At 52.2% G+C, this 14,947-nt stretch overlaps 1 protein-coding gene across 1 annotated transcript in view; it reads left to right on the top strand.

Annotated features, from left to right (window-relative positions):
• Positions 1–9,060: 9,060 nt before the first annotated feature.
• The window catches only part of FA2H (fatty acid 2-hydroxylase), a 52,857-nt gene continuing 46,970 nt past the window's right edge, over positions 9,061–14,947 (top strand). The window contains exon 1 of the mRNA XM_062176959.1: positions 9,061–9,330. Within this exon, the coding sequence (XP_062032943.1) occupies positions 9,061–9,330 (270 nt within the window). The remainder of the gene's footprint in view (positions 9,331–14,947) is intronic.

Genomic DNA, 14,947 nt, shown 5'->3' with positions numbered 1-14,947 from the left:
TCTTTACAAAAGAAAAAGTAAGAAAGATCTCAAATTAAAAACCTCACCTTAACTTTAAGAAATTACAAAGGGAGCTGGTGCTGTGATATAGTGGGTAAAGCTGCTGCCTGTAGTGAGTGCCGGCATCCATATAGGATGCCGGTTCGAGTCCCAGCTACTCCACTTCCAGTCCAACTCTGCTATGGCCTGGGAAAGCAATGGAAGATGGTCCAAGTCCTTGGCCCCTGCACCCTCTTGGGAGACCTCCTGGCTCTAGCTTCAGATGAGCGCAGCTTCAGCCGTTGCAGCCATATGGAAAGTGAATCAGTGAATGGAGGACCTCTCTCTCCCTGTGCCTCTGCCTCTCTGTAACTCTGCCTTTCAAATAAATAAATAAATCTTAAAAGAAAAGATGGCCGGCGCCGCGGCTCACTAGGCTAATCCTCCGCCTAGCGGCGCCGGCACACCAGGTTCTATTCCCGGTCAGGGCACCAGTTCTGTCCCGGTTGCCCCTCTTCCAGTCCAGCTCTCTGCTGTGGCCCGGGAGTGCAGTGGAGGATGGCCCAAGTGCTTGGGCCCTATTCCCACATGGGAGACCAGGGGGAGGCACCTGTCTCCTGGCTTCAGATAGGCGCAGCGCGCTAGCTGCAGGGCACCGGTTGTAGCGGCCATTTGTGGGGTGAACCAACAGAAAAAAAAAAAGGAGGACCTTTCTCTCTGTCGCTCTCTCTCACTGTCTAACTCTGCCTGTCAAAAAAAAAAAAAAAAGTAAAAAAAGAAATTACAAAGGAAGAATAAACGAATCCCAAAGTAAGCAGTAGGAAGAAAATTGAATGGGAATTAATTAAATGGAGAACAGAGAAACAAAGGGAAAAATCAAAACAACCAAAAGTTATTCTTTGAAAACATCAGTCAGATAGTTAAACAGTTTACCTAGACTGGAGTGGGAGGGAAGGAGAGACAGACAGGGAGAGAGGACTCAGTTACACAAATCAGTCATGAAAGAGGGTGCATCACTATGACCTTACAGAAATGAAAAGGATTACTTTTGGCCTTTGGCTAAGATCAAGTGTAGAAATGAAAAGGATTATGCAAGGATACTAGGTACAACTCTTTGGCAACAAATCGATCATTTGCCTTTCAAATAAAATAATAAATAAAACTATCCACCAAGAAAAACCTAGGCCTGGTTTCATTGGTGAATTCTACTGACCAATTTGGAAGGAATTTTTGCCAAATCTTTGTAACTTGGCAAAAAAGTAGAAGAAGAAACACTTCCCGATACATCAAATGAAGCCAGTATCTGATACCAAAACCAGAGATGTCACCAGAAAACTGGCACTGTGGTGCAGTGGGTTAAAGCCCTGGCCTGTGGTGGCGGCATCCCATATGGGCACAGGTTCTAGTCCTGGCTGCGCCACTTTCTATCCAGCTCTCTGCTATGGCCTGGGAAAGCAGTAGAAGATGGCCCAAGTCCTTGGGCCCCTGCACACACCTGGGAGACCTGGAAGAAGCTCCTGGCTCCTGGCTTCGGATCAGCTCAGCTCCGGCTGTTGCAGCCATTTGGGGAGTGAACCAGCAGATGCAAGACCTCTCTCTCTCTCTCTATCTCTCTCTCTCTCTCCCTCTCCCTCTCCCTCTCTCTGTAACTCTTTCAAATGAATAAATCTTAACAAAAAAAAATAATATAACAGGCTGTGTCAATAGAGTAAGAAAAAATAACCACATGAATGTCTTCGTAGATGCAGAATGGGCATTTAACAAAATTCAGTGACCTTCATGGTAAAAAATACTCCACAAACTAGGGTTAGAAGACAATTTCCTAGGCCTAATGAGAAGTACCTAAAAAACCAAAAGCTGGGGCGGTGCTATCGCACAGCGGGTTAAGCCGCCACCTGCAATGCAGCCATCCCAGATGCTCTACTTCTGCTCCAGCTCACTGCTAATGCGTCTGGGAAAGCGGTGGAACGTGGCCCAACTCCTTGGACCCCTGCACTCATGTGGGAGATCCAGATGGAGCTCCAGGCTACTGACTTCAGCCTGGCCCAACTATGGCCATTGAGGCTATTTGGGGAGTGAACCAGAAGAAGATGGAAGGTCCATATGTCTCTCTCTCTCTCCCTTTCACATAAATGCATAAATCTTTAAAAAAAAAAACAAAAACTAATACCATAATGAGAACATAAGACTGAAAACTTTATTCTTGGCTTTAGGAAAAGCACAAAGATGTCTTCTATCATCAACTACTCAACAATGGAGGCGCCTGTCAGGGCAATTGGGCAAGAAAATGAAGTAAAAGACATTCAGATTGGAGAGGGAAAAGTAAAACTATCTCATTTGCAAATGACATGATCTTATATACCAAAAATTAGACTCCAATGAAAATACTATTAGAACTCAAAAATAAGTTCCTCAAGGTTGTAGAGTACAAAATCAATTGTGTTTCTATACACTAGTAATAAATGATCTTAAAATGAAACTATGGAAAACGTAGTATCAAAAGGAATAAAATGCCTAGGAATGAATTTTTTTTTTTTATTTTTGACAGGCAGAGTGGACAGTGAGAGAGAGAGACAGAGAGAAAGGTCTTCCTTTTGCCGTTGGTTCACCCTCTAATGGCCGCCGCGGTAGCGCGCTGCGGCCGGCGCACCGCGCTGTTCCGATGGCAGGAGCCAGGTGCTTCTCCTGGTCTCCCATGGGGTGCAGGACCCAAGCACTTGGGCCATCCTCCACTGCACTCCCTGGCCACAGCAGAGAGCTGGCCTGGAAGAGGGGCAACCGGGACAGGATCGGTGCCCTGACCGGGACTAGAACCCGGTGTGCCGGCGCCGCAAGGCGGAGGATTAGCCTGTTGAGCCACGGCGCCGGCCTCCTAGGAATGAATTTTAACAAAAAGTGTAAAATACCAAAACAAATTCAAACTTCTACTTTAAGAACTATATAATATTTGAGGGGCTGGGGTTGTGGCATAGTGGGTAAAGCCACTACCTGTGCCACCAGCATCCCAAATGGGCACCTGTTCTTGTCTTGGTTTCTCCACTTCTGATACTCTTGACCTATATTTTATATCATTCTTGAAAATCAATCCCACATTGATTGTAACCTAAATGTGAAAGATAAAACAATGAAGATACTAGATCCTCCCCCACGCTACAGGTGGGAGTATAATCTGGTTCTCCATCTCCTGCAGTTTAACACACACAGATCCACTCCTAGCTATCTACCTGAGAGAAATGCATTTTAAAACACGTGCAAAAATGCTCATAGCAGCTCTTACTGGCCCTAAGCAGCAAACATCCCAAATGTCCATCAGTAACTGAATGGACAAATTAAATGAGGTATATTCCTACCGTACAATTCTATACAGAAATAACAATGTACAAACTGTCACCGTGCCAAATCATACAGCTGGGTGGATCTCACAAACAGTAAGTTGAAAGAAGACGGTGGGGCCGGTGCTGTGGCACTGTGGGTTAAGCCGTCACCTGCAATGCCAGCATCCCGTACGGGTACCAGTTTGAGACCTGGCTGCTCCACCTCCGATCCAGCTCCCTGCTATGGCCTAGGAATACAGTGGAAGATGGTCCCAGTGTTTGGGCCCCTGCACCTGCGTGGGAGACTGGGAAGAAGCTCCTGGCTCCTGGCTTTGGATCAGCGCAGCTCCGGCCATTGTGGCCATCTGGGAAGTGAACCAGCGGATAGAAGGCTTTTCTTTCTCTCTCTCTCTCTCTCTCTCTCTCTCTCCCTCCCTCCCTCCCTCCCTCTCTACCTCCCTCTCTGTAACTCTACCTTTCAAATAAATAAATAAATCTTTAAAAAAAAAGGTGGTGTAAAAACAGAATAAACAGAATCCACACTACCTGATTTCACATATAAAAGCTCAAAAGCAGACAAAAACCAATGTGCAGCACCTGAAACCAATAAAGTGGTTCTCTGGGGAAGAAATGAGATAGGCACTGTGGAAACACTGGAGGGGACCTAGGTGGGGCTGCTCGGGTCCTGTTACTGAGAAGTGTGGGTTATGTGCACCTCATGAAGACTGATTGAGCTGAACGTTTCCCTTGGCTTCATACTTTAGTAAAAGCTTACTCTAAAAAGAAACCACTTGTCAGAATTCATTTAGTACACTCCAGAGTACTTTTAGTACTTTTAGGAGTTAATGGAAAATGGAATTAAAACATGTATTTTCTGTAAATTTCTGAAGACCCCCTCCTATGTGCAAGTCCTATAGGGAGCAACTTTTTTAAAAAAATATTTATTTGGAAGGGAAGGGGTGAAAGAGACTGCTCCCATCTGCTGGTTCACTCTTGTATGCCAACAATGGCCCCCAGCTGGCACTGAAGACAGGCGCTAGGGATACAATCCAGGTGTCCCACGAGGGTAGTAACCCAGCACTTGAGCCACACCTGCGGCCTCTCAGGGTGCACATTAGCGGGAGACCGGAGCAGAGCCGGACTCAAAGCCCAGCACTTGGGTGTGGGACCTGGGCATCTTAACTGCCAGGCTGATTCTCTGCAGATTACACTATACGTTCAATACTGTTGCTTTTACAGTCCCAAAAGGCTTCTTTGTGGGCATTGAGAAAATTATTCTAAAGTTTATATGATAAAAAGGAAAACACAAGCCGGCGCCGCGGCTCACTAGGCTAATCCTCCACCTTGCGGCGCCGGCACACCGGGTTCTAGTCCCGGTCGGGGCACCGATCCTGTCCCGGTTGCCCCTCTTCCAGGCCAGCTCTCTGCTGTGGCCAGGGAGTGCAGTGGAGGATGGCCCAAGTCCTTGGGTCCTGCACCCCATGGGAGACCAGGAGAAGCACCTGGCTCCTGCCATCGGATCAGCGTGGTGCGGCGGCCATTGGAGGGTGAACCAACGGCAAAAGGAAGACCTTTCTCTCTGTCTCTCTCTCACTGTCCACTCTGCCTGTCAAAAATAAATAAATAAATAAAAATAAATTTAAAAAAAAAAAAGGAAAACACAAACACAAACCAAGACACTCAAAGAACAGCATGCGTGTGGTAATATTGTCAGATGTCAAAACTTATTAAGAGGTATAACAATAAAGACAAGGAGATACCAGCAAAGGAAGAAACAAACCTAACTTTTAGAAGATGCTCCAAACTTATGTAGCCACACACTAACAAGGTCAAATTTTACTGTTTGTAAATTATTCCTCAATAAAAGAACAAAATGACCATGTCTGCAAGGCCACATAGGGCTGAACACAACTCATATGCTTTTAAAAACAAAAACAAGATCATCTAAAAAAATTCTGTGGGCACACAGGCAGAGGTGATAAAAATGTTAAAAGTTAGAGGAAAGATGAGCAGCGAAGGCCGTGGCTGCCTCTTGGTAAGCAGGAGGCAGAGAGGTGGACGGTGGGCAGCACAGAAATAGGTACAGGCGTTTGGTGATGTCCCAGCTCGGGCTGAGAGGCAGAGACAAGGAGTTCATCATGTTTTGCTGTAAAAGTTACGTGTCCGAGTGGGCATTTAGTGGTTAAGATACCCGTTCCCACATCAGAGTACCCAGGCTCAATTTCTGAATCTGGCTCCCGATTCCAGCTTCCCACCAGTGTAGTCCCTGGGACACAGCAGGGATGGCTCAAGTAATTGGGTTCCTAACATTCATGTGAGAGACTTGCATTGAGCTCCTGACTCCCCAGATTCCGCCTGGCCCAGCGCCAGCCACTGAGCATTTGAGGAGTGAACCAGTAAATGGGGACTCTGTCTACATCTCAAATTTAAAACAAGCCAATGGGGACCCGCATTGTGGTGTAGCAGGTAAAGCCACCACCTGCACTGCCAGCATCCCATGTGGGCCTGGTTGGAGTCCCAGCTGACCCATTTCTGATCCAGCTCCTTGCTAAAGTGCCTGGGAAGGCAGTGGAAGATGGCCCTCACACCCATGTGGGAGACCCACAAGTCACTCCTGGCTCCTGGCTTCAGTCTGGCCCAGCTCTAGCTGTTGCAGCCATTTGGGAAGTGAACCAGTGGATAGAAAATCATTGTCTATCTCTCTCTCTCTCTCTCTGTCTCTCTCTCTCTTTAAAAAAACAAATAAGCAAAAAAACCTTTACATATACTTATTTGTTTACCTATGAAATAGGTTGAAAGATTAAGTAATTACAAATTACAAACTCACAGCATATCATATGCCGTTTTTTTCTTTTCTACTACACTTAATTTTTTTTTTGGACAGTAGAGGGAGACAGAGAGAAAGGTCTTCCTTTTTGCCATTGGTTCACCCTCCAATGGCCGCTGCGGTAGGCGTGCTGCGGCCGGCAGGCCACGCAACGCTGTTCCGATGGCAGGAGCCAGGTGCTTCTCCTGGTCTCCCATGGGGAGATGGGGTGCAGGGCCCAAGCACTTGGGCCATCCTCCACTGCACTCCCTGGCCACAGCAGAGAGCTGGCCTGGAAGAGGGGCAACCGGGACAGGATCGGTGCCCCGACCGGGACTAGAACCCGGTGTGCCGGCGCCGCGAGGCGGAGGATTAGCCTGTTGAGCCACGGCGCCGGCCCTCTTTTCTACTATACTTAGAGAGATCTTCCATCCGCTGGTTCACTTCCCAATTGATTGCAACAGCCGGAGCTGTGCCAATCCGAAGTCGGGAGCGAGGAGCTTCTCCCACGTGGGTGCAGGGGCCCAAGGTCTTGGACCATCTTCCCCTGCAGGCCATAGCAGAGAGTTGGATCAGAAGTGGAGCAGCCAGGACTCGAACCAGCACCCATATGGGATGCCAGCACTGCAAGTGGCGGCTTTATCCACTACACCACAGCGACGGCCCCTCATAGATCTATCTCATTAATTCTAATGTCTACATAAAATTTCGTTGTCTATATATACCATAATTTATTTAATTAAGTCCTCTCTAATAGTGAGTTTTTGTGGGTTTTATAGTCTATCAACAAAGTTGTAATCAATGTTATTTCCACATCTTGATACAGTATATTCCCAAGACCAAATTTCTAGAAGTGGAATTACTAGGGCAGGAAAACAAGTATTAGGGCCACCCTTGTGATGCAGCAGTTTAAGCCACTGCCTGCAATGCTGGCATCCTATATGGGAACGTGTTCCAGTCCCAGCTACTCCACTTCTGATCCAACTCCCTAGTAATGCACCTGGGAAATCAGCAGAGGACAACCCAAGTTCTTGGGCCCCAGCCACCAGTGTAGGAGACCTGGATGGAGCTCCTGGCTCTTGGCTTCAGCCTGGTACAGCCCCAGTCATTGCTACCATTTAGGGAATAAACCAGTAGGTAGAAGATTTCAATCTCTCTCTCTGTAACTCTGCCTTTCAAATAAGTAAAATAAAATGTTTTAAAAAGGAAGAGGAAAAGAAACAGAGAAAGGGAGAAACAGAGAGAGGGAGAGAGAGGAGGTGATGGGGAGGGAGAGGGGGAGAGAGGAGAGAGGCTGCTACAGTTCTGAATGGATGGCCAGGTTGTTTGCCTTCAGGCAATGATAGTTTCAGGCAATAGTGAGAGATCCAGCCGGGGCTCTCCCACAGACCCTGGCAGTGGAGGACGGCCACTAGATATGTGTTCACTGCTTGCGAGAAGCAGGGTTCAGAGGTAGGGCGCCCCTGGCTGAGCGACAGCTGCTCCACAGCAGAGCCGGAGCCGGGCAGAACTCCTGCCCACTCCCCGAGGGTGAGAACAGAGAGGGCTGGGCAGGAAAGGGCAGCTAGTCTGATGCTGGGCGTTTCTGTTGCTGGGGTGGTCCCGGGGGCCTCTAGGCCAGGCTTCCCACACAGCCCTGGCCTGGCACAGAGGCCTTCTCCAGCGGGGCAGAGACCGAGCGAGCCAGCAGTACCTTTCCCTGGGAGGAACAACGGCCACCTGGATGGGGTAGCCTCCACAACAGAAGCCTTTGATTGCAAACTGTGGGTGTCAGGGAATCTCCCGTGGCCGGGCAAGCAAAGCTGTGTGCGGCTCCTCGCTGTTCTAAACACAACTGTGGTAAGCGCATGCCAGCCTGCATCCCCTGCAGCCCTATTTCCCCCTCTAAAAATGCAGACAGTGTGCTCTGTTCCCCACCTCAGGGTCCTCCCACAGGGCCCAGGACTGTGGGAGAGAGTAAGACACTGGCCCTGGGTGCAAAATGTAAGGGTATTCAAAAAAAATTTTTTTTAATTTGATAATAAAGAAATATTTTAATGCAATCTTTTAAGAATTCAAAATTAATGCAAAAGCTCCACAGTAAGTGAGATATGCACGTCTTAATGAAAGACAGGATCCAACCCTGCACCTGCATCACTCTGCTTCACCAATCCCAGACACGGTCCAAAACAGCTTTATTGACAAAGGCAAGCAATGTGCATCCCACCCCATAGTTGCCAATATGGCTTTTAAAAGTCCTCCATTATATATATATGAAATATATATGAAGTAAGTATATATATATATGTATATATATATACACACACACACAGTAAAATACACATAATATAAACCTGCCACCTCATCCATTTTTTACTGTTCAGTGGCTTTAAGTACATCCACGTTGGGTAACGGCAGAATCTCTGAAAATATAACTTTGAGGTTATTGTGATGTGCTGAGTTTGGGGCGCCCTAAAGCTTGCACCCGAGGGAAGTTGCCTCTCTCACCTGATCCCAGGCCCTCGCTCCCCCTCTTGGACCCCTCCTGCAGGCAGAGGATCCAAAGCTTTTCTTAGTTGAAGCTACAGCAAGCAGGCAGTCGCCAAGGACGTCCGTCCAGACAGCCGCCTGCCACCGGAGACTTGCTCCGCCCGCATGCGCTCGCCCTCCTCCTGCTACGGGACACACCTGGCCGGCACGCCCTCTACCTGGCCAGGGCCACCTGCCGGGCAGCATCCGTGCCCGGCCCTCCCCGCTCGGGTCTGCCGGGCCTTCCTGCCGGCCAATGGGCTGCGGGGGCCCTCTGGGCTCCGGCCGCGTCCCGCGGAACGGCCAATGGGAAAGCGGCATGCAAATGAGCAGGTGCGGTGGCGGCCGGCCCGCGGCGACCGCCCGGGCCCCGGCCCCGGCGATGTTAGAGGCGCGCTGGGCGGCCGCCGAGCAGACGCCCGGGCTCCGAGCTGCTAGCTCCGCTCTCGCGCCATGGCCCCCGCTCCGCCCCCCGCCGCCTCCTTCTCGCCCGCCGAGGTCCAGCGGCGCCTGGCGGCCGGCGCCTGCTGGGTCCGCCGCGGGGCCCGCCTCTACGATCTCACCGGCTTCGCGCGGCACCACCCGGGGGGCGAGCAGCTGCTGCGGGCGCGGGCCGGCCAGGACATCAGCGCAGACCTGGACGGGCCCCCGCACAGGCACTCGGCCAACGCGCGCCGCTGGCTGGAGCAGTACTACGTGGGCGAGCTGCGCGGGGAGCCGCAGGTACAGCCGGCCGGGGGTCACACCCACCCGCGCCCCGCTCCCGCCCACCCCTCCCCCAAGGCGCTCCCGGGCGAGCCCCGTTCGCCTGCCCTCCCCCCTCCAGGAGGACCCAAGGTGACAGCGTCGGCCCTTCCCTCGCTCCACTCCCCTGTCCTCTCTCCAGGTAACAGGTCACGGTCCCCTTCCTCTCCACCAGCCTGCTCTGCCAGCCTTTTCCCTGACCCACAAACTCCCCCACCTCCTCCCAAGTCGCTCCTGCTGCAACCCCTACCTTCTTACGGCCTGGGTCCCCAAGTCCTGGCCCCAGCTCCCCCGCGCTCCCAGCCTTTCCTTCCTCTTCTTTTTTCACCCTCTCCCTCTTTACAATTGTTCTCCATTCCTGTGTGAGTAATAGATTCCAAGGCTCACCTGTCCTACCGCCCCCTCCCCATCCCATCCGGCTCCTGCTTCCAACAGCCCTGGCTCAGAAGGTCTTTTCCCAGAGCTTGGATTTCCTGGTGCTGGCGGGGCTGTTCCAGGGCTACCCTGTGTGGGTGGAGAGGTCTGGGCAGTGACTTGGGGGGACTGTGTCCTCCAACCAAGAGCTCCTCTCCTTTCTTGTCCTGCACTGGCTGGGGGGGGGGGGCAGAAGAAGAGAGAAAGGAAAGGGGGTGGCCAGTTCTGCTGAAGCTAAGGGGCGAGCACCTTGAACCCAGACTATTTGGTGAACCTTGCCGGGCTACCTGGTCCATGCTCATCATGGTCCTCCAGGCTTGGACTGGTCCTGCCGTGGGTTTGGTTATCCTGCTTTTAGGTTGTGGAATCTAAAGCTCAAAATGCGTCTAATGTCAAACAGCTGACAGCTACTCAGTGGAAATGCCAAAATCAAGGCTCTCTTCCAACCCAAGGATCCTCGGGCAGGGAGAGGAGCTCTGGCCACAGGGCTCCAGGTAGACTCAGGCCAGAGGCCAACTAACTCTGGGAGTTCCCCCGTCTTGGCTGCAGGACTGGTGGCAGCGGGGCCACCATGCTTGGATACAAACCAAGAGTTGTTCCCTGCTTCTAGCTCCTGCTTGCCCTGTGGACTCAGCAGGTGCTTTAGAACTTGGGTTGGAAGGACCGCCCACTCGCTGCTCCAGGTGGCTCCTCTGCAGGCCATTTTGGCTAATACTTCTTCATGTATCCAGTCACTTGTTTTTCCGTGGGTCGACAGCACTGTGCTAGGCGCAGGCAGGAACCATGAGCAAAATGAAAATGGCTCATGTTCTCATGGTGTTCGCAGGCTAGTCCCATGACCGTTACATGTTACACGGTGCTGTCAGCCTGCGGATCTGGAGGGGAGAGCTTTCTCCAGACAGTGACATTGACATGATAGCTAACTGGTGGACAGGGCTTAACCAGACAAAGCATGGTGGGAAGGACATTCCACATAGAGGGAACAGCATGTGCGAGGGCTCTGCAGGGGAAGGACTTGGCACCGTCAAAGAATGGAAGTGAAACCAATGTGATCAGCAGTGGGTGGGCCAGGCGAGGGAGGTGGGAGGAGGTCAGAGGGGCCAGTTCATGCAGGCACTGGATTCTAAGACTGCCGAGAAGCCGGGGAAGGGATTCAAGCAGGGGCGTGGTGTGGTCAGATTTGCATCTTTGGCAGGGTGTCCCGGCTGCGGTGCTGGGAAGAAATGGAGGAGGCAGCCAGGAGGCTCCCACTCGGGTCGCACTGTGGTGGCGAGGCTGAAGGGGCTGAATCTGGGAGATTGCGTGGTTGGAAGCCCCTCCGTGGGAGCCCAATGCAATCTGGGAAGTTGCCACTTGATGCCAGGCCATGCTGACTATGTAGAAGGTCCAGCCATGGACAAAGGTAAAATAGAGTGAGAGAAATGAGACCAGAGTACCAGAGACTCCCAGGCTTGTGATGGCTCCTGGGGCTGGCCATGCATCATAACTCCCCTACAGTCAGGAGCCTCGGGGTGTGGCCTGTCCTCCCAACACCATCCTGAATATCACTCCTGGCCAGCTGCCCTCCACGGCCCCACCCCCTAGCTCCGCCAACCACCCAGCACCGGAGTTTGCTTTGGCTTTGCTTTGCTTTGCCTTACCTCGTCCTCACGACAGATCCAGAAGGCATGCCAAGTCTGCATTTGCTTCCTACACCTTCAGAGTCCTTGTCACCCCGAGAGTTCCAGTGTGGCCATATTGCAAGTATCCCCATTTCTCAGCCTCAGCCTAAGGATGTGAGAAAACCATGCACATCTACAAACCCAGGGGCCAGACTTGACCACTGGCCACACTAGCCAGACACTCCAGTTGCCTGATGGCTTCTGTCTGCAGGTTTCTTATCCAGGAACTGGTACAGCATTATCTCAAATCTGGAGAAGCCTGGATAAAGACAGGACCTTCCAGCGACCCCCATGCTGCCTTCCCCACCCCAGGACTGCCCACGGTTCCTGAGGTCAGAGCCGCCTCCAGGGTCAGGAGCAGGAGAGAAGTGCCAGGAGCCAGCTCTGCTGCCAGGGCTCATTCTGAATGGTGGCCCTCCAAGGAGGCCTCCCCTAGCCTTGTCCCTGGGTGGGACCACCCACTGTCTTCTCCCAGGGAGAAGGCCTGGTCCCATTTGTTTCTCCCATTCACCACTGGGCCACACACCCCGCATGTACACACACATTCACACTCATACAGACACACACAAAACAAGTCCAACTTGTCTGAACCAACCAACATACTGTGTAAGAGATGAGGCACAATCTGCTGTGGCCATGGCCTTGACTTTGGGGACGTTGAGCTGCCCACATGGAACAAGTGGAAGAGCTGCGGCTGAGCCGGGCCTGCTCCCTGCCCCTGCTGCTCACCGCAAGCTTGGGTAAGAGCAATCTTTTTCCAGCTGCAGCACCGGCAGCTGGTTGGTGCCCATGAAGCTCATGTGAGCTGCAGCTGGCACTCTCCATAACAGAGACTGGGAAAGGACTTCGCGTTCAGCTCCCTCGCCACACTGTGGGTGCTGCGTCTTCCAGGCTTTGGTCATCGATGAATCACTGTTGCCGTTCTTTCTGAATTGGCATTCCACTTGAACTCTTATACTTAATATTTATCTTTTAATTGACTCACTTTTTATTCTATCATTTACTCATCCTAGGTGATAATGCCAATGACATCATACGTGGGTTTCGAAATTCTTTTGAGAGACACAGCTTCTGGCTACCGGTTCACTCCCCATGTGCCTTGCAATGCTGGCACTGGACCAGGCTGAACCCAGGGGCCTCAAACTCAATCCAGGTCTCCCACATGGGTGATGCAGACCCAATTACTGGAGTCTGGAACCGGAACCAGGTACTGAACTCAGGCGCTCGGGTGTGGGGTGCAGACGTCATAGCTACTAGGCTAAACACCTACTCCCAGAAATCACTAGTTTTACGTGCACTTTAAAATAAACCCAAAATACTGAAAAAGAAATGTTCACCCTGGAAACCCCCTCGCTCCCCAGTGCCATGTAGACCACACTTTAAGGAACACACAAAGCAGTGCCCCTAAGTCCCCCACCCAGTGGATCATTTTCTAGCATTGATGAGAGAAATGAACTTGTATGTGAAAAACATGGGAATGGGCTTTTTTTTTTTTTTTTTTTTTTTCATAAGAATGCCGCAGCGTTCATCACAGTCCAACCAGGGCCAACCCCAACCCTGCCAGTGAGGGGCTGGTAACTGTCAGAGAGGCTCATCCTCCCCCACTTGGTGCACACAGACCCAGAGTGGTCCCTCCAGGGCCAAACATCTGACCGTGCTGGCCGGAGAGTTATCTGGAGGAAGGCAAGCCTCAAATCCCCCACTGTGGCGCTGGGGTAACCCCAATATCTGAAGGTCCAGGGTGCCATGTCCTAGTCCCATGGGGCACTTCTGCTCCAAGTAGCTGAAGAGTGCACAGGTCCTGCCACTTTTGGCTCGGCCAGGCTTTTGGATCTGAACAGAGCTTCGGAACCTGAGCAATTAAATGGGATGGATGATAGAGATCTCAGTGCACAAAGACCTGGGAGGGGGTCACACCCAGGCCCCTTGGAACACCTCAAGCACACCCCACTTAGAAGTCAGCTGAGCTGAGAGCTCAGACTAAAGCCGGTGCATGGCGAACCTGCTCATCCGCCCCACTGCAGCGCAAAGAGGGAGGAAGGGGCTCACTGAAGAGAGTGAGGGTCACGTGGCCCAAAGAGGGCCTCCCAGTGGGGCTGGCTTGGCCAATCAGCAGTCACCCTTCAGCCCCACCTGCCAGGGACTTGCCAGCCCCCGGCCTGCTGCAGCACCAGCTCAGTCTGCTGTCTCGGGAGGATGACCCAGGGCCCGCTGGTGGAGCACTCAGGGACCAGGTCATCAGGCTTCCGTGCCCACCCCGTGGAAAACACAGGTCCCTGGAGTGTTCTGTGGCCACACCCAGGATCCACTGGATGGAGAGGCTTTGGGACTGAGAAGTAGGAGGGGTGAGAAGAGGTCAGGATTTAGGATTCCCTGGGGGAAATCAAAAAAGCAACTCTGGAAATACGTCCGGGAAGAGGTCAAGGCGATGCCTGTGCAGCTTCCATCACACCCCCTCCCCCACTGTCTCAGGGCGCACACTCATCAGCCGTCCTTAGGTGGACCTCGCTCATTCAGACACACAGGTGACAAGCACCCACCCTGTTCTCTCTGAAACCCACCACACCACTGGAACAGCCCTTGCCAGGGTCACGGACACCATCTCCCTGCCCCTGGCCATCGGTTCTCACCTTGCCTTACCCGGCTGGGGGGCAGCTCTTGGCCCACTTATCATCGCCTCCCTGATGCTCGCTCTCCTCGTGCCTGCTGGATGCCTTGCCTTGTCAGTTTCCCACCTGCTCTCATTTTCTGTTACTCCTGTGATCAGTCAGCATGAACTGAATGACTTAAGCCGTACAGGCGTACTCCCTCACAGTCCTGGGGGTCAGAAGTCAAAAATAAACCCGCAGGGCCGCTTCCTTGTGGAGGCTCTGGGGCAGGGTCTGTGACCTGCCTCTTGGAGAAATCTGCCTGCCTGCCTGCCTGCCTGCCTGCCTTGGCTGGTGGCCCCCAGCCAGCCAGCCGTCTCCTCACCTGGGCCACTGCTTCTGTTGCTGCCTTCTCTCCTTGCCTGCCTCTTCCACGTGAAGGATGCTTGTGATGACCTTAGGCCCACTGGAATGATCTCCCAAGCTCAAGACCCTTCCCCACAAGAGCAAAGTCCCGTGTGACAAGGAGGGTGATGTAGTCACAGGTTGCAGGTGTTGGGACCTGGGCATTGGGGGTGGGATAGAGGTAGACCCCTCTGCTGCCATCACCCAGGCCAGGATGTAGAACTCTTCCGGTGCCTGTGGTGGGCACCCGCCTGCTCCCAGAGCTGGCCACTGTCCTACACCGCTACCCTCAGGGGAGGGCTTGCCTGTCTCTCAACTTCTGTTGAACAGAGTCGTGCACTCTGCTGGACAACAATTTTCAGCCCGTATTGTCTGGGAGATTACCAGTGTTTTTCCCCACTCTTAACAGCAACCGTCTCCGTTGCTTGCTCCGCCCCAGAGAATCCATAGGTGTTTGAAGGGGGGAAATGAGGAGTAGGTAGAAAAGGAGGAGCCGGAGACGCCTTAGTCTTCCTTCCATAACGGCCC

The sequence above is a fragment of the Lepus europaeus genome, chromosome 19 (assembly GCF_033115175.1).
Source record: "Lepus europaeus isolate LE1 chromosome 19, mLepTim1.pri, whole genome shotgun sequence".
Taxonomy (NCBI): Eukaryota; Metazoa; Chordata; class Mammalia; order Lagomorpha; family Leporidae; genus Lepus; species Lepus europaeus.
Note: the sequence above shows the minus strand (reverse complement) of the source record. Positions and strands in the feature narration are given on the sequence as shown.